This window comes from Patagioenas fasciata, chromosome 2 (genome assembly GCF_037038585.1).
Source record: "Patagioenas fasciata isolate bPatFas1 chromosome 2, bPatFas1.hap1, whole genome shotgun sequence".
Taxonomy (NCBI): Eukaryota; Metazoa; Chordata; class Aves; order Columbiformes; family Columbidae; genus Patagioenas; species Patagioenas fasciata.
The window spans coordinates 159,315,696-159,336,168 of record NC_092521.1 but is presented as its reverse complement, the minus strand read 5'-3'; the positions used below and the strand labels follow the sequence as shown (position 1 = coordinate 159,336,168).

Genomic DNA, 20,473 nt, shown 5'->3' with positions numbered 1-20,473 from the left:
GGTATTGAGTTATGGGTCCTGCTTAAATGCTGTTTAGCTCTTTGGGTTTTTTATTGGTACTATGCCTCTTACAGTGTTATGCAAATATACATATAGATAACACTACATGTACATTCACAGCCTCACACACACTCAATTATAGGAGGTTCTTGGACTTCTGAGGATGACCTTAGGACTTCAGAGATTTATTTCATGTGTGGGAGATCAAAAGAAAATACCTCAAAGACAACGGCAGCTTCACCGTATCTGAATAACCAAGACGATGTGATGAATTTGTGTGTCACAAACATAATGCATGACAATGACTCAAATCTTGGAGGGCTACTGTATAGGAATTTTAGAGCTGTTATAGGTGCTGGAATACTCCAAACAGAAAATAAACATCCAGACGCAGTCAGTACTACAGCAGTGCACGCATCCTCAGGATTTCAATGTCGGAACTGGTTTTCTCTACAGCAGAATGATTCCTGGTTTGCTGGTATAACAGCCTTCTTACAAACAGGATAGGGGCCAAAATAATTAAGAGCGATACAAAGCATATCAAATTCCAATGCACCTCTCTGGATTACTGGACCATTGAATATTCTGCCAGCAAATGTTAGATGCTGAGATGGATATGCTGTGGAAGTACCAGTAAGGGTCTGTTCCACAACGGCCTAACGAAGCTCTGCTTACCCACAGTCTGGACAATGCTTTGCACTATATCATCCAAACTTTCCCATGGAATGTGTAGAACTTTTAAGTCAACATCCTGACACATGCAGCTTCTGATGTTGCAGCTCAGGAACTCATCTTCAATCCTGCTAAAGCAGAGCCTACCCTACACTAGCACAATGCAGCTAACCTCAGCTCTCTCCAGAAACCTCACTGAAGCTGTGGAAATCTTTTACATGGTATAAAGATGATGAACTGTATTGCAGCTGTGGTAGACTCCAGACCTGTGTTGTTAATGACTACAGAGCACATGTTTATGCAGTGATGTAAAAGCAGTTCATCAGCCCTCCCCAGACTTTACTGAATGGCTCAGTAAGCTTGGTGTGAATTTTATAATCTGTTGTTGCTTTTGAAATGCTTTTCTTGAGATAGAGAGGCAAAGCAAGAGATTGAGGAGCTCTGAGAAGCATTTATCTTCTCCGCAGAGAAGGAGACAGTTTCCTTCTATGGCACCAAGGCCTGGTTAGTCATTGGTGTCTACACATTTATTACTTAGGCACAAATCCTGTTATCACAGATCAACACCTGAAACAGATTCCACTGTTCAGAGCAACACACGAATTATTGCTGAGCTTAGAACAGTTCCTGCATTTGTTTGTACAGCTGCTCCATTCACCATAAGTATCGCAACTATATTTCTCTTGAACTACTTCAGATATGAAACTTGCCATGCAAAATCAATCCTTTTTATTTTACAGTCCTGCAAGTGAAGATTATATATCCATTAACTTTGCCATGAATCTGACCTACTGTCCAAACAAAAAGGCTGTTTGTCATTCTGAAACTAAAGAGTTTTTTCTAAGTACTTTTGATTTGAGCAACTCGACTTTAATGTACAGTTACCGTTACATATCATTCCATTCATATGGTGTGAAGAAAAATAAATCCTTATTCAACAAAAGGCTCCTTCATCATGTTAAAATATGTACTTTCTACTATTTTAACACTGTGAAACACCAGGGTGAATCAAAAACAAACTGCAAAACTGGATTAACATAGTTAGATTTAACCTGAAATAGCCTGAATCTGATACCCTATCAACAAAGAAACAGCTTGGTTACAGCACTCCAGTATTTTTCATGTGAGACTGCAGAAATATATTCATTATGTACACAATCATATCTGATAGGACGTATAAAGGGGAATGTACACAGCTGGGAGAATTCTCATCCAACAAGATACATAACCCACTGAATAAATGTTCTTCCATCACCTAAACTGTTCCAAACAACTTGGTTCTTTCACTGCTGATCACCATATCTCACGTGTAACATGGAATATATTTAAGCCAAAATGTCTACTTCCCTTTGGTAAATTTGTTTCCACTTTTTGCCTTCTAAAAACACATATTTGGCAGAGTGTAAATCACAAACTTCTGTCAAAGTCTTAACTAATCCAAGTAGTATCACCATTTCTCAGGTGTAACATGGAATATATTTAAGCCAAAATGTCTACTTCCCTTTGGTTAATTTGTTTCCACTTTTTGCCTTCTAAAAATACATATTTGGCAGAGTGTAAAGCACAAACTTCTGACAAAGTCTTAATTAATCCAAGTAATATCACCATTTTTTTAAAAAGGTGTGATAGTCTAAATATATGGGGGGTGAGTTCTGCAATGACTTTTACTAAACAGAGCACAAGAACCAGACTGGGGAGTTCTCTAGCCTAAGAACTTGTCCACTTTTTCCAGTTCTATTAGCTGGTCTTAAAAAAAGTTAGGAAGTCCTTGAGGCTGTATCTCCAGTACATCCTTAGACTGCCATGGTTACAAAACCCTATTATCACAATGATGCATTTAGCAGGTGACAACTACTTGCATTTCAAATACCCAGAAGTGCTTTCCTTCTCCATTGGCCACACACAAGGTAACTCATTTAACAGTAAGCAACCGAAGTGAAGCGGGCTTTCATTTTCCAGCTGACTTTGAAGCCAGCTGGAATCTATTCAATGACTGGAATCAGACAAAATATATGGAGGGATTTCATCAGCATGAGGAATCCTGTTGGGTAAAATTTTACTGAATGTGGCTTCCACAGTGTGTGCCACAGTCCTGGTTCTTCTGTTATGCAGCAGAGCCCAGGGCTTGCAGACAGCACATATTCAAGCTTCACTGTGGCTTGAGGTGAGGACACAGCCTGAGGTGCACAGGACACGCTTCCCAGCTCTCGAGGTTGTGCACCCTTGAGAACCTTAACTAGTTAAATCAGCTCCAGTTAAGCTGACTCCAGTTAAGCTGATTAACATGCTGGCTTTCATTTTCTGATTATTTCACCTATGCTTGTTTCCACGTTCTAATTCTTACAGCTTTGTCCCTAAACATCTTAGCGGGTCTCAGTCTTTTAATAATGTGAATAAAGTTAAACAAAAAAACCTCAGAAATCCTGGCAAGTTAAGTTCTTAGGCTTAAACTGACAAAAGTTAGAAATGTAAGAAATGAAAATCAGTAAAAAAAAAGAAAAAAAAGTAAATTCCTTCAGTATATTACAAGTTTGCAATTCATTATTCTTAATACTGAGAATAATGTAATCACAAGAAAAGCATTTGTCTAGCCCTGTGAGCATTCACCACTAGCAAAATTACTTAAATGAAAAGGAAAAAAAAAAAAGATAACTGTGTACACAAAATTAGCACAAGAATTAGCAATCAACTGTAGTTCATACAAGGTTCTTAGCAGATAGCATCATCTTTATTAATAAATGATGAACTGCTTAGTGGAGTTTTTGCTTAGTGATATCACCATAATAACAGACACATGTTTTATTTATGTTTCAAGCTACATCCAAAATAAGCAAGTCATTCACTGTCAGATTCTCCCTAACATCTGAAGACTCTTTACCCCAAATTTAAACTTTCATTGATCTAGATGAGATAACACTCCAACAAAATCAAGGGCAATAACAGAATGACTTCAGTTGCTGTGCTCGTTTTAGGGGGATTTTGTTCCTGTGATACAACAAAGCAAAAAACTGCATTTCTTAAAGCTGGCTGCACTTTTCTCATAAGGATGGTATTTTTTTCTCCGTGGGATGCAGTGGTATTTGTGCAGCAGATTGTATTTTGACAGATGCAACTGTATCATAAAAAGGCCCTTAGCACTATCAGACTGGTAGCTCACAAACATTCATGAGCTCCAGGATTTCTTAAAAAATAAGCCAACAATTAAAATGTTTTGGAGAATGTAACATGCCCTCAAGCCACTTACCTCTCCCACACCAGTCTGCAGAATTTTCAGTCCAGTTGTTTTTTCAAGCTTCTCTTTGTTTACGGCTGTAAGGAAAATTGAGATTGAAAGAGTTACAGTAAACCTAGAATATGCATGATATTGCAGCATTTACAATATAACTAAACTTCTTTCCTCCATCAATAAATTCATCACAGTTCCTACCTACAGTGTCTATGGAATATCTTTCCCTGCTAGCAACTGCTAGCCAGTTTTCTGAATGCAAATGTATCACAGTATCACAGTATGTTTGGGATTGGAAGGGACCTCAAAAGATCATCTAGTCCAATCCCCCTGCTGGAGCAGGAACGCCTAGGTGAGGTCGCACAGGAATGTGTCCAGGCGGGCTTTGAATGTCTCCAGGGAAGGAGACTCCACAACCTCCCTGGGTAGCCTGTTCCAGTGCTCTGTTACCCTCACTGAGAAGAAGTTCTTTCTCAAATTTAAGTGGAACCTCTTGTGTTCCAGCTTGATCCCATTGCCCCTTGTCCTATCATTGTTTGCCACTGAGAAGAGCCTGACTCCATCCTTGTGGCACTCACCCTTTATATATTTATAAACATTAATAAGGTCACCCCTCAGTCTCCTCTTCTCCAAACTAAAGAGCCCCAGCTCCCTCAGCCTTTCTTCATAAGGGAGATGCTCCACTCCCTTAATCATCTTTGTTGCCCTACGCTGGACCCTCTCCAGCAGTTCCCTGTCCTTCTTGAACTGAGGGGCCCAGAACTGGACACAATATTCCAGATGGGGTCTCACCAGGGCGGAGTAGAGGGGAAGGAGGACCTCTCTCGATCTACTGACCACCCACCTTGTAATACACCCAAGGATGCCATTGGCCTTCCTGGCCACAAGGGCACAGTGCTGGCTCATGGTCATCCTGTTGTCCACCAGGACCCCCAGGTCCCTTTCCCCTACACTGCTCTCTAATAGGTCATGCCCCAACCTATACTGGAACTTGGGATTGTTCCTGCCCAGATGCAGGACTCTACACTTTCCCTCGTTAAATTCCATCAGGTTATCCCCCACCCAACTCTCCAACCTGTCCAGGTCCCACTGGATGGCAGCACAGCCTTCTGGCGTGTCAGCCACTCCTCCCAGCTTAGTGTCATCAGCAAACTTGCTGATGGTACACTCAATTCCCTCGTCTAAATCATTAATGAATATATTGAATAATATTGGCCCCAGTACTGACCCCTGAGGCACTCCACTAGATACTGGCCTCCAACTGGACTCCGCACCATTGACCACCACTCTCTGGCTTCTCTCTTTAAGCCAGCTTGCAACCCACCTCACTACTCTATTGTCTAGACCACACCTCCTCAATTTAGCTGTGAGGATGCTGTGAGGGGCTGTGTCAAGGGCTTTACTGAAGTCAAGGTAGACCACATCCACCGCTCTGCTATCATCCATCCACCTTGTTACATTCTTATAAAAGGCTATGAGGCCGTTTATTGTTCAGTATTATGTGAAAAAGAAAGCTAAACTAATTGTAGTTCCCTTGTAAACATAGTATCATACACGTTTAACACACGTATGCAACATGTTTGGAGAGTTCTCTTCAGTGGAAACTTCCAACTGACTTCCTTGCAGCGAAGAGCAGAGCAGCACCTCACCATTACACCACACTGTCACCGTGGGACATTCCACAACAAACACAGACTCCTACCTAGCAGGCAAGGTAAATTGGTTATTTTACAACACCGGGATGCAATGCACAATGTTTTCTTTTCTGAAATTCAGTTTTTCCCATTTACCACATAATCACAGAATAATTGGGGTTGGAAGGGACCTCTGGAGATCATCCAGTCCAACCCACCTGCTAAAGCAGGTTCACCAGAGCAGATCACACAGGAAGGTGTCCAGGAGGGTTTGAATGTCTCCAGAGAAGGAGACTCCACAACCTCTCTGGGCAGCCTGGTCCAGGGCTCTGGCACCTCAAAGTAAAGAAGTTTCTCGTCATGTTTAGACAGAATGTCCTATGCTTCAGTTTATGCCCATTGCCCCTTATCATGTTGTGGAAAACCCATCCTTAAGGTATTTATAAGCACTGATAAGATGCTCTCTCAGCCTTCGCTTCTCTAGGCCAAACAGACCCAAGTCTTTCAGCCTTTCCTTGTAGTCAGATGGTCCAGTCACCTATTAATCTTCGTAACCCTCCACTGGACTCTCTCCAGTAGTTCCTTGTCTCTCTTGAACTGGGAAGCCCAGAACTGGACACAGAACTCCAGATGCGGCCTCTTCAGGGCAGTACAGGGGCAGAAGAACCTCCCTGGACCTGCTGGTCACACTTTTCCTAATGCATCCCAGGATACTATTGGCCTTCTTGGCCACAAGGGCACATTGCTGGCTCATGCTTCTATGTGAGTAAAAACATTCAAAACAAAAATGAAGTAATCCAGCATAAAAAAGCTGAATACAAAATAGAGGTAGTAATCACTAAGACTACACTTGGAACTCAAACATGCCCAGGTCATGAACTTTAGCACTGTCTTACCATTGCCCATACTTTTAAATCATTACTATGGTCTTCACATGCTTTTGGCCTCTGCCCACTAGTATTCTCACAAAACAATGCCCAACCATAGTTCTGGGACAGCACAAGGATGAGATTATTCCCAGCTGGGGGTATAGGTAAGGTCATCCCATTTTGGATGGGAAGACTTCAAACTTGTAGATGCAAAGCGTGTCAGTTGGACTTATGGCCAAAACCCATGCACCTGGTTTTATTTACTTATGAGTAGAAATGAAGCCTTGGAGCCTTGTTAAACCTGCTCCCTTTAGCCATCTAGTTATTGACTACGTAATCCAAGTGAGTCATCTAGGTTGTCTCTGCAGTCACTGGAAAGGGACAGACATTTAATAGGATGAGTCATCCCACATATCTTACACACATCTGCAAGCACCTATCTGCTTTGATTAAGGACACAATTTAGACAGACTCAGATTCTTGATTTAAGTTACCTAAAGGAAACATTCCTACCACAAAGGACAAGTGTGCCAGAAGATATTGTACACTCTAAATTTACATTAAAATACTGAAAGGACTTAGCATGTCTTTCTTTCACTTGTGAAAAATACTCTTTAATTGTTAGTACTTGAAACATTTACAAAACAGTTCAGATTGCAGCAGACAATTCTCAAAAGCAATATTATTGTGAACTGATACTTCATTTAGTTTGTCCAACACAAATGACTCACATTTATTCCAGAGGTAAGTCGCATCATTAGGGCTCAATCTCACCTTGTATATCCAAAATACGGAAGGATTTTGGTAAGTTTTCACTCAAGAGTGAAAACTCAAGCAATCCTAACACAGAGAAACTTTTCTGACTGTCTTCAGCAAAGGATTACTACTGCCCATGATTTAAATGGAGAGGAAAGCTCTGCCCACCTTTCAGACTTGTACAGCTTTATTTTTGCTTCTTTCTCTTACACTAGCTGTTAAGCAGATGGGAACATGGAGTCCCAAGCTGAGAAAGCTTAAATGCATATTTTGCTGGATGTTATCCTAAAACCAGCATACAATACTCACACACTTAAGACTTATGCCATGCTTTATACATTCACAAACATACATATGCCACCCAGAGTCACAAGAACCACGTGAGAAGGACAGTTGCCTGGACCATGCAATTTGAGGCTACATTTTCACTGTGTTGTGTATGTTATGCAGTATGAATTAAAAAAAAAAAAAAGAGTAAATCTTTGCCAACAAGCTTGACTTTCAGTCTTCAGATGGACTCTAGACTATGTTGCTTTACTGCTGGCTGATGGCCTGCCATGTCATGTAGCAACATTCTCCTTTTTGGATGTCCAAAGGTGTGACACGCTACCGCACTGACTGCCTCACATGCAGCATACACGCTAAAGGCAGATTTCTACCAAATGCAAAAATTTAGAAGATTTATAAAAACACAAAGTTCCACAGAAAGTTCCTTCAAAGAAACTGAGTAGTCTAACTAAAGGTTCTTTGGTAGCTTAGGACAAAGAAAACTCCACAACAGAGCACCTGCAAAATACATAGGTGCAAGTAAACAGCAAGGCTTAAATGCCAGTGTGTAATTTCCTACCACATGAACAGTTAGAAGAAAATATTATGTCTCCTGAATTGCTGAATTTTATCATTACCATTATATATTTGACCTCCTTTTTATAGGTTTCCTATAGTCTCTAATTATTGAAGTTTTGATATTAAAGAACATTTTAAGAGTTTATTTAACTGCCCCCCTTTCCGTCTTGATATTGGCTAAAAAAACCCGACAGCTCTGACAGCCATGATAAACTCTGCCAAAATTAGGGAGCATGAAGGCACAATGTGTTATTGATTAAATCATGAGCTGAAAATGGTCAAGCTCAAGCACTGTCATGTTGCGGAGAGAGACACAGCAGACAGTCTCCAGTATGTTCACTCCAGGTGTGTACAGAAGCATATTTGAGTTAACCTTGAACTTCAGAAGCAGTTCAGGAAGGTCAAGAAATTCAAAAACAGCAGTGCTGAAGCATCCACCACATATCAAGTAGCTGCTTGAAGCTGCTGATCAGGGAATATAACTACTTAGCTTTTTCTATACATGACTATAATTGAGAATTTAAGACAATAAAGCATAGTTGATAGCCTATAGATAGATGAGGAAGAAATGGTGGCAAAATAAATTTAGATATTAAGAACAAGCTACTAATCCCTTGAAAACTGGCCTGAATTTTTAAAAAGCGTTTTAGTGTACTACCCACTAGCTTTATTCCAGTACAAATTTACAGCAGATGATGTTTCTGTTGCAAATTTTATGAAATGGAAATGATAATTCTGGGTAACATAGTGTATTACATATTCCATCAAAGTTGATTTTTTATGCTCATAGTTTAAATTCCTGAAATACTAATGGAGAACTGACAAATTCATCAGCAAAGATGCATAATAAAAACGGCTATTCAAAATAAAACCCCCCAAAAAATCCACCCGACCCACTAAGCAACACATAAATCCTTTTTTTAATCTTCCACTGAAACAAAAAGGGTTTGCAAACACACAAAAAAGGAGGCCTTTAAATTAAATTCACTAGATGAAGGATATGCAAATTACCTGAAGAAGCGCAGCCCTATGTTCTCAAAATTCTGCAATAGCCTATTTAATTAGTATTTTAATTTATCAGAATAATTCTTTGCACTTGACAATTTATGCAGTATTCCATATAATTAAGCACGTAGCTACAGTGGAATAATTTTACCTGCTCTCTGTATATCAGTTATTTTAACCTGAAAGAATCTGTGGAAGTCTCTTCTGTGATCTAAATTACAATGGGGACAACTTAATGGCTTTGCTCTATTAGAGAGCACGATGAGGGTGTTACTGAGTGTTTAAGGGTAGGAATTGTCACTGTTCTTAGTCTTCACTAACCTGAGAGAGGTCTGATGTGTTTTCTGAGGGCTAACATTTATTTCCTTTAGCAAAGTTATCTGTCAGTGGCACAGCCAGGAATTTGAGTGCCTAGTTTTGTAGTTGGCAGATTCAACCTTACAGTCTATCGGTTAGCAGGAGAAGCGAGTTTTACAGGGCTTCAAGCAGACCTCCAGTCTCATTATAGCACTTCTGGAAGAAGGAAGCACTGAAAAAATGAGTGGTTTACAAAGGTCAAGCACAACCTTGTGGAAGCACACCCCAGCACGAGCAGGATGAGCGAAGGGTGTCTGCGGGAGGTTTCCTTGGTCTGTCTCCTGCTCTGTTGCAGAATTCACCTACTCCAGAGAAGAAATAATCCTTAAATATGAAAAGCGTTTGTGGGAAGATAGTGTCACTCACAAGGAAACCTTATTTTGCTGCTGTGAGTCTGACTTTGACGGTGTGCTGTGCTTAATTAAATGCAGAAAAAAAAGCCCTACTTACAGACATATGATTCCCCTGACCTCTATTACATGCCTATTTTAGAATGAGCCAATTCGTGCCCTAGACTCACTAACTATATTGGCTGGACCTCCAGTCAATAAAGTGATGGAGGGCAATTAATTCAGATTTACTGTAGGCTGTCAGATGAATACTACAACAACCATCCTCTTCTCATCTGCTTGTTGCAAAGCTCCTTTCATAGAGCCACATTCAGAAGAATTTCATGTATTTTCCTTTTTTTGAGGAATGGAAAGGGAAAATGGTGAAGGGAAATCCAGATAAATGGTAAGTGTTTATTACAGCTTTTAAATTTTTAACAAGTTTCCCAAATCTAAGACAAGCAGATGTTGCATTTATTTACATCAAGCTATCTTTGCTTTCTCCTCCTCTACAAAGAACCCCCAGATTATAAGGAAAGCTACTTCATAGGGTGAGCCAGAGAGAGGCTACCTTTATGTTTGGCAGACCCATGCACTGTGACACACATATACATAGCACATTAAAACACTGGTCCCTGGCAATCCAACGAAAATGGATTTCCTTAATATTTTGGCTCTCTCCCTGTTGAGAAGAACACAGTCCCAGAATAAACTTGTCTTTGCACAGTCGATGTACCTCCAGAAACTGGTGAGGCATTTGCACCACTAAATGAGAACGGGACAGAGGAAATCCATGCTGTCAGTGCAGAACCCTCCAAGTCTTTGCCTATGAAACACCCAATGTTACATAGGTTGCTCTCATCTCATCCACTTTCCTTTGTTGAAAATAATCGAACAGTGCTTTAATGAGCTTTCAATTAGATACTGAGGTATGACCATGTTCAGAAGAATAGACTTTCTAGAATATTAGACAAAATCTCCCTGACTTTGGTGTAGGTCTATAGGGTGGCACTTGGAGCCCCAGCACTGGGCGCTTCTTCCAGAGGCTGTGGCCTGTGACTCTGCAATTCCTCTCCCTGGGCAGGAGAAGCATCAGGCTGCAAGGAAATATGTCAAAACCACGACAGGAACATTCAAAATGCTTTAGTTTGAAAAAAAAAAATACTAACTCGAGCGGCCAGACAAAAGGAGAACAAGAGTTCCTTTAATGAATTCTACAATTCAGTTAGTGAACGAAAAGTACAGAGGATGCAGGAAAAAGTTATTTTGTTTTCCAGTCTTTACTGGTTGATGGCATGAGATAGTGGCTTCATGCGTAATTTCTAGTTAACTAGCAGCCAGGGCCAGAGTGAAAATGGTTGCAGAAAAGTCAAAGCCACATAGGTGTGCTAGCAACAGCCTGCTAAATATTATGTCAGATTCAATTTTCAAGTCATTTTTCAAATTACTTTAATTAGATATTGTTTCAATCTCACATGTATTAATTTAATTTCTGATATCAACATTACAGCTTTCAATCTGTTCAGATGCAGTACCTTGCTGCCTGGAGTAATGTGAAATATTGTTTGCATCTCCAGCAATTTTGATGGCACAGATCCCCTTACAACCTGCTCTAGTCAACAAAACCAGGAGATGGAAATTCAGGCCATGCTCACCACCCCCAGTGCACCTGTGCATTCGCACAGGTTTTGGTACGAAGCAGCCAAATCTACATGCACACAAACAAAGTATTTTCCATCTTTGTTGTCATTGTTCGATAAATACACACCAAATCAATTTCTCAGGCAAACAGCAGCACTGCACACTTCCAAACGAGAAAAAAGTGGCCCATACGGAAGTAGCTGGCAAGAGTTGCCTATTTTTTAAACTTGTTCACTAAAGCAACACCACTTTCTCCTCTCTGAACTACCTACCTCCCATGTCCTAATGTCCCATGGTCAGATTATTCTTCAAAGATAGACCAGAAAAGACTTGATACATCAGGACCTCACGTAGCTGTCTGTTTGCATAGATTAGGTGGTATTCTAAACACATTCTTTCTGCCTGACTGCTTACATTGATTTAATTTTACTTATTTAATAAATAGCTGCTGATTTGTATGTTTTCCCTTAACTGTCCTTTAAAATGAGTGCACTGCTATTGTAAAATGTGATATTTTAATTGTAGCAAAGGAGTTTGGGATATATGAAATAACATCTCTTTTATTTCTCTGAAGCTTTTATGTTAATGGTGGGATCCATCTCTACTAACTTTGCTGTCTCAAGAAATCAGTCAAGGTTCCCTCACTTTTCAAGAAAAATAAATAAGTATCACCAGAGACTGACTTATTCCATGCTGAGATAGGTATCATTTATTAATCACATATAAATACAGGCCTTAGAAGGCCTGTTGGGTCAACCGGGTCAACCAATCCTTCTTCTTCCTTTTTTTCCCCCCACATGCAAACCCTTGTAAGAATCACACATACACAAGCTCCAAAATATTTCAGCAGTAAAACAGTCCTACAGACAAAGCCATGGATACGAATTGGAATTTTCAAGCTGTGCTGTCAACATGATGGTTCTGCTCTTCAACTATGAGCAAAACCAGTTTATATGAATTAGAACTGCAGAAATGAAAAACCTATTCTAAATGCTTTCTTGCAGACCTTCAGAAACACACGATCAAAAATATTCTTCTAAATAGAATAAGGAAGTTGATGTCTATCCATATAAGAGTTTTAAGTCTAATAACAACAATAACCATGTTTTGGTATGTATGTTTTATAAATACAGAATATATTTCAATGAATTCTTAACGGGGACAATTTTTAAAACTATTGGCCATTTTAACAGTGACAACTCAATGCTGCACATTACTTGATAGAGTATAGCACATGCACATGTAACTATTTGCTCGCATATTTAAAATACTTATCCATTATTTATAGCTAAAGGTATACCAATTCAGCCAGTGTTAGCAGAAAATGAAAAAAAAAGAAGTGCCATTCTACCTTTCACATCAAAATTTATTCACATAAATATTCTTTGACAAAATTCAGTTCTGTATGGAAAATTCAGATAAAGCAACCTGCAGTACGTTGAGCTGAAGCTGGAGCAGAATATGTTCAAGGAGACCAAAGTGGCACAACTACCAGTGCCACTACCAGCAAGCTTCTTTCTGGACTGATTGTTAACTTCTAGATCAACTTTTAATTGTACTTTTAAAAGTCCCAGTTAGCTTAACATTAAAGTTCACCATCATATGTTCAGTTGTAACATTTACAAATCAGGAGGCAAGATCTGTGGTCCCAGGGGAAGGGTGAGTAAAAAGGACCATCTGGATCTCACTCAGCCCGTCTTAGTGCAGGGAATTTGTTGTCTCCTCACCTTCACAATGCTGTGGAAACACTTCATAGAATGAATTTAAGGCCACAGTTTCTTTCCTTTTAAATAGACAGGTCTTGGGAACAGCTTTATGAAAAAACAATTTTTCTGCCTTTTTGGTTTATAGTCTAGAATTCAACAGACTGCTTTAATTTTCTTGTGATGAAAATAATATCAAAAACCAAACAAATAATACCAGTTACTCAGCTTTTCAACGGTATCTACATATTCTAGAATTTTGTATCTGCTTTTTGCTTTTGTTTGAACATTCTCTCCTTCCATTTCGATTCCTCAGGATATCCACAGCATCTCCTTTTTAAATTTTGTTATTTTCAAATAAGAATCACCTGTCCTCCTTAAATGCATAAACTTTTAGGTAAGATCCATTCCTTGTCCTTTTAACACTTTAGAAAACGTAGAAAAATTACAAGATTCCATGGCCATCTCCATCTACTGGAAACAAAAATATTGACCTACCTACTGTCCACAAATAGTAGTATTTATAATACAGTTTTCTCCCCTGTTCTCACTTTGATAACGTATTAACAGGGGTGGTTTATAAGCAGAAAGAACAAGTGATGTGATCCAGAAGTTGCCACTTACAGTTGTATCTTTGTAGAAATTCAGGAAATCCAGTTATCTAGAATTTAACTGACATTGTGTGATGTGTTATTGAGGCAAGAGAAAGGACTTACATGAGCTCTCCAGGACCTGCCAGCTACTTTTTCTATAAGTTCTATTTTTTTAAGATAAAACACACCAAAGGGCTCAGGAAAAGAAAACCAGTAACAGTCGTTCTTTTAAAGAAGTGTTCCAGTCCTCCTGAGGGTCTCCCTGGAAAGTACACCGAACCTCTTTGACACTGTAATATATAATATTTAAAAATACACAGATTAGCTTCTAATTATGAATCTTCATCTTTGCTATGTTGTACTATTATAGCATTTTCCTGCTTGCACCACTGAGTATTCTCATATAAACAGCCTGAAATGTATGAATTATTCTTATTTGAAATCTGTCAAAATCTTTGGATGGACACTGCAGTGTGTTTGCACTGGTATATGAAAAAATTAACAGGCACTACCACTAATTCTCAGCATGCCAAACTGTTGTTATTTTTAATAAATATACATTCAAGGACTGTCATTTTTTTCAGACATTTCCTCAGTTAATAAAACAGTACCCTGTAGGTTCATTTCTTTAATGATCCAAAACACAACTACAAGCCATGTTATTTGTTATTCATCTACAACTACACTTAATGTCATCGTCGTGGCAGAAATGTAACAAGACTGAGTTGGGAAAACATTAGCAATATTTCAATTGACTGTCTCACTAAATCATGAAAAAAGCAGCTAATGCACAAGGTCATTCACTAGCAAAATCTATTTGCTGTCCCCTCAGAATAAAATGAAAGTATTTATTACCAAGGATGCCACTATTAACAGGAGTCACATTAAAGCTTTCAGGTGAAAGTAAATATTAACTTGCCCACCATTTCTCACAATAATTTTTCATAATTCTGCCCTAATGAAAACTTTTCTGCCTTTAAAGGAATTTCTTTAAAATCAACAAACAGTGGAAGGTCCGTAAAACCTGTTCGTAGTTCAGAAATACAGGTCCAATATTTTTTAAAGTATATAAACTTACATAATATAAAAGCTTTATGTTTATCATTGGATAGGTGAAGTGCAAAATAAGGAGGGTAAATGTTTGTCTACAGAGATGCCTGGCTCCTAAATGCATTTCCAGCATCTCAATGTGCACGTGTGTGCAGGTATGCACTTTTGATGGGAATAAGAAGAAGCTTTTAACAGGAAAGATCTAAGCGTGCAAAGAATAGCTACATTGCAGATCCTGGGGACAGATTTATAGGGAAAGGTTAAAGTCCCTGTTGCTGGTCTTTGAAGACATTTCTTCAGACCTTGGTCACCACCTACTAGAAATTCAAACCCCACGAGTGCTTCCCCATGTTTTTTTCCTCCTTCCTTCAGGCAGCCAGGACTGCTGCAGTCATACTCAAAATACTATTATTACTACTATATAACCTACAAATTCTTCTCATGGCCAGGATCCTCATGGGAAAGGTACTGTGAAAACACACAACTAAAAGGTGGTTCCTGGGCAAAAAAGCTTCTACATACCTCACAACTGGAGACTTTAAATGGCTGCAGAGAGGAGTACAGATAACGAGGAACTGATATTGGCAACAAGACAGCAAAATACCAAAGCAACATCCATCCACACAATGGTCGTTCTCTTATTTTTTGGCACAGGAAGTGATGTGATCAGCTAAGCCTTATAAATCCTTTGAAAACTGTAGTACTTTCACTGTTTCACTTTTTAGAGAAGAAGAGACTTATCGGCAGGGTTTAAAATTAGGAGAAATGTCAGGAAAGGGCACTCTGATCAGCTCTCCCAGAAGTCCTGGAAGCAAAGGCAAAGCTTTCCTTTCTGGAACTGGTGTGACAGGGAGGTCTCTCCTTTCTAGTAGACCTAACCCAGTACTTACTGCCATGAGTTTCTGCGGGCATCATCTCTCTAACAATGCTATGAAAACAATTTTTAGGACACGCTGTCTCCCTCCCTGTGGTTCCAGTTCACTCCTAGAGGATTACAGGTCAGGTTATAGATATTGAGCAAAATGTTGTTCTGTATCCAGAATTTCTGTACGCTTTGTGGGAGAATCCTACATTCAGAAAGAAAAGCATCTCTGTCATGCTTGTTTTGGTTTGTTTTTTAAAAAAAGAAAACACAAACAATCACAGAAACATTAGAACTAAAGACTGATGAACTGAGAGAGTGTGAGGTTGTAGAATAACCCTGCGTATCAGGAGGAGCCCTGCTGGTAAAAGAGTTTACTGTCCCTCAAAATGCCAGCTATGCACTCTTCTGAGTAGCCCCTTATCCCTTTTCGGACAAAATTTTGGCATCACTAATGAAAAAAAAAAAATCAATCTGCTATTTAAACTCCTTGAGGTTACCTGGTAAATTTTGACTGACACAGTTCAGTGAGGGATGACAGGAGCAGTTCCACCAGCAGATACAGGGTGGCGGTAACCTCTGTCAAGGGTACGGTAACCCCTTCCATTGGCACTGATGCATTCCAAAGAGGACATCGGCCCGCAGCCTTTATGAGACTGTCAGACTTGTATGGATTATGCAATTTAACACACAGAAATCATTACTGCATACAATTTACAATAAACATAAATGAAATGCCTATCCGCTTTATGCATATGTGGGCATAGGTCGCTATTAGAGTGCCAGCAATTTCAAGCAATTTCTGCATGCTATTTTCCGCAAAAAAAAAAAAAAAAAAATAGCACAAGAGCTTCCTTGTAGGGTGAAAATCTATAGGAGAGTTAAAAGCTCAGTGAAATGTTTTCTGACTTCTCTGACTACTCCATTTGGCAGGCAGACTTGCTCCTACCAAGTGAGGCTGTAAAGGACACCCAAGGCTGTGCATGGAGCCAGCCTTGCAGTGTCCCTGTCCCTGCCAGCATGGCCACAGCGCAGGTTTATTCTCAGAGCTTCCCCTTGAAGGAAATATATGGAAACCAGCCTTAAAAGAAGCATTTGCTACAGGAGAATAAAGAAAAAAAAAAAAAAAAAAGGTGGCTATTACAAGGGCAGTACAGATAATGACTTCCTCAGGAAATAATTTTGTGAGAAAGTGGTTTGCATATTTTCTGACCCCCTTGCTTTTGTAGACTGCTGGATCCGTGACTGATTTCTAAAGGAGAGGATGCTCTTGAGAAAGCATTTTCAAATTCCTTCATAAATATACATATCACATGTCAGAGTCCTTTACTTTACAAATACCTACAATAACCTACACATTCACACAGAACATGTATGTCAATATAAATTATACATACATATAGCTTATTTCACCCACTACTCTTCAAAAATGAATACAGAACAGTAGTATAAACATAAATTAAGTATGAGGTATACATCTCTACCAATCAAGATTAATGTATATTATTATCCCTTGACCCCTTCTTAATGTTCCATTTTACCATGTTTCTAAAATATTTATACCATACAGGGTGTTAAATTATAGCAATTAAGACCATAGTATGGTTTTATTAATATTTCATCAAGAATGTTTCATAATTTGAATTTCCCTGGTGCCCTTCTGTTGCTTTGCTGTACACTGAGGGATGGAGGGCATTTCTGTCTTCTTCTTCTTTGTATTTGCACAACTTTACCAACATTTTACTTTATTTAGCCAGATGCATTGTTTTGCAGTTACTGACTTTGTACTCAGTGACTGACTCGTAATAGTTTCTGGTTCTCTATGTCCCATGGTAGGTCTCCAGCACAACAAAGACACCAGCAAACCAGAGATGGGTCTCCAAAGTGGGTGGAGAATGATTTCAAGGAGAGGTTGACACTGCTGGGTTTGTTCAGCCTGGGGAAGAGAAGGCTAAATGGCGATTTAACTGCTGCCAACTGCTGCTTGAGCAGGATTATTAAAAGGATGGAGCCGGACTTTCACAGAGGCTCATACCATAATTACTACAAAGGAAACTATGGTTGGACAGAAGGAAAAAAATACTTTCATAGTAAGTGACGATTTAGTGTTGAGAAAAGCTGCCCTGAGAGGCTACAGAATATTTATTCATTGAGATTTCCATAATTCAGGTGGAACAAGGCCTCAAAAAGCAAAATTTCAGATTTGGCACTGCTCTACACTGGTTGTTGAACCCAGTGACCTCCAGATATCCCTTCTGACATTTTTTTCTATGATTATAAATTTATACATAATATGTTTAAAGACAGATATTTTTCACAAGTAACTGTATAATTCCATCCCAACATTTCTGAAATACTGAGAAACGTTTGCTTGAAAAAGGTACTGCATGTTTTTATGAGGAAAGGCTGCTGTCCTCAAGGGTACCATCAGCGCTCAGACCTGCGTTCAGCAAAGCATTTTTATTTCTGGTTCAGTTTGTTCTTATGCGGCAATGCACTTTAAGACATGTTCAGCTGATGAATCATGGCCCAAAAGCACTGGAGTGAAGAAGAGAAACAGAAAAATTCGGGAAAATTTGAAACAAACTAACACTCGGACTTTATTGCTTAGTTTTTGTGGCACACATCTGCATGGTCATCACAACAGAGCTGAACTAGGTTATGACAGAAAAACTAGAAAGATTGAAAAGTTTTAAAAATTGAATATTATGTGAATAATGAAAAAATAAAGGGAAAGGGTTATTTTTAGAGAAAACAATAATGTTAGAACAGGCAAAAATACATAGAAAAACCAGAATGATACAGAGTGGCGTTCAAGTGTGAAAGAGAGGTCTCTTTCTGAAGCAGCATGTCACTGCATAAATGGCAAGTGATTGAAGGACACAACTGAGTTTTACTGCTGCCAAAGCATGAGGTCGACAGGCACAAAGGTGGAGAAGGAAGAGATACGGACACACAGAAACAAAAAGGGGTGAGGGTAAAGAAAAAATGATCCAGGACTTTGGATTAGGTTTGGTTACACTCCATGTTTTGCACTGTGTATTCCAAAGGTGGATTTAGTGCAGTCTGAGACATCTGAAAATTAGACATTCAGTAAAAGCTTCCTGCCTCCTTTCCCTACAGCTGATATAGAGAGAGGCCGCTCCAGAGAGCACTTCATCCTCTCTCAGAAAGGCACCATTCACATGAAAATAAAGTGGCACCGTCCATTTGATGTGCAGCCATGAAACGTCAAAGCAGTTGGGAGTTTGCAGCAAAGATTCAAGGAACTGATTTGCATGATACGGAAATCAGTAAGTGATACGATGAGGATGGACCATACTGAATTAATGGGTAAAATGTCAAGACGGAAAGAACGGGATGTCTCTGCTACCCATAGTCTGAGCCACCCAGACTGTAACATGAAGGGTAAATTTCTACAGTGGTGTTTTCCCATAATTCTGAGGCTGTCGTTTCAAACTCAAAATTAATTTTGGGGTTTCTCCTAAAAAAGTATATATATATATATCAGTATTATTTCTCCACACATATATCTGTATTATTTTATATAATCTGGGATAGAATGTAGCAGTGAGCAATATTGACATAGAGTGGGAAGACTGACTTAATCTAGCATGAGAATACGAGAGTTAAAATTATAGCTGTAAAATATTTCTTATATTTTAAAACAAGGAGGACAGTTTTTATTAGGTACAGTCTATAATATATTTGGTTTTTTGGTTTTGTTTTTTTTTTTTCTGAATGATTAAATTGCCTCTTTTTTTGTGTTGCAATTATATCATATTAAATATTTTGATGAATTGTTTCATGCAGTACCCATCATCCTGTTTTGAAAATAATGGATTGTTACAGCTTCTAGGTTTTCATTAAAAAAAAAAAAAAAGGCAGAATTTTGTGTATTGTAAGTTTTGATTAATTTGTGATAAGGTCTACAAAAAACTTCCTCTTCCAAAAAAGTTTACTGAACAGACAAAGCTGACAAATTATCATGCAGAACGGGTGCCTCCAGGGTTATCCTGAAAGGATTTGGTTATTGTGGGAATTCATATAAATGGAGGCACCAGCAAAAGAGCGCAGCTCTCTATATTACATTGTCACATAGCAGGAAGAGTTGATGCTCCTTCAGGTAACATTGTGCCACATATAAAAAATGAGCAATTTCAAGCAATTAGTTTCACCAAAGGTTGAACGAGAATCTGAATGTCCTGCTGTCTTGCAAGGGAAGCTATGAAGGAGAAGGGAGGCTTGTTTTTCACATGTACGATGGGTGAGGAGATGAAGGCAAGATAATTAACAGGTTCCTGCATCTCTTGTTTTTGATAGCCAACTTAATTAGATGTTCTGTAATTTTGTATCTGGACAATTCCTTGGGTCAATGCAATTCCTAGAAAAACTCATCTATAAGGGATAAAAGCACCAGGGTCTCGTAAAATGGAGATATATGTAGGATGTAATTATATGTAAAGTGTATGTGTTTTGTGTGTGTGATGTATGGTGCTGGAATAGGATTTGCATATATTTGAATATTCATTAGATCTTCAATATCTTGTGAAACAAAATGCAATAAAGGAAGGAACAGAAACAGAGATAACAGGGAGAAGATGCATCTCTCTCATTTTCCTAATTTCACACTGTATAATGATCCACCCATCTATTTTCTTATTTAAAAATACCAACAAGATGTTTGATAGTATAAATAACATTAAATAATAGACATTAATACTGCATTATAACCTTGCATTCAATTACAATCTTTAAATTAAATTGAAATATATTAATACTTAAATAACAATTAATATAAAATTAACTTTTAAATATAGCACTGTAATACTTTGTAGAAATTATATTATTAGTTAGAGTACTTTAAAGACATAAGCCTATCTTAATCAAACTGCAGGCATTGTTGACAATTCATTAGAAGGAATCAAAA

The 20,473-nt window shown here is 38.7% G+C and overlaps 1 protein-coding gene across 1 annotated transcript in view; it reads right to left on the bottom strand.

Annotated features, from left to right (window-relative positions):
- PTPRN2 (protein tyrosine phosphatase receptor type N2) overlaps positions 1–20,473 on the bottom strand; it is a 651,416-nt gene that overhangs the window by 236,699 nt on the left and 394,244 nt on the right. Inside the window, 1 exon segment of the mRNA XM_065830742.2 lies at positions 3,917–3,981. Within this exon segment, the coding sequence (XP_065686814.1) occupies positions 3,917–3,981 (65 nt within the window).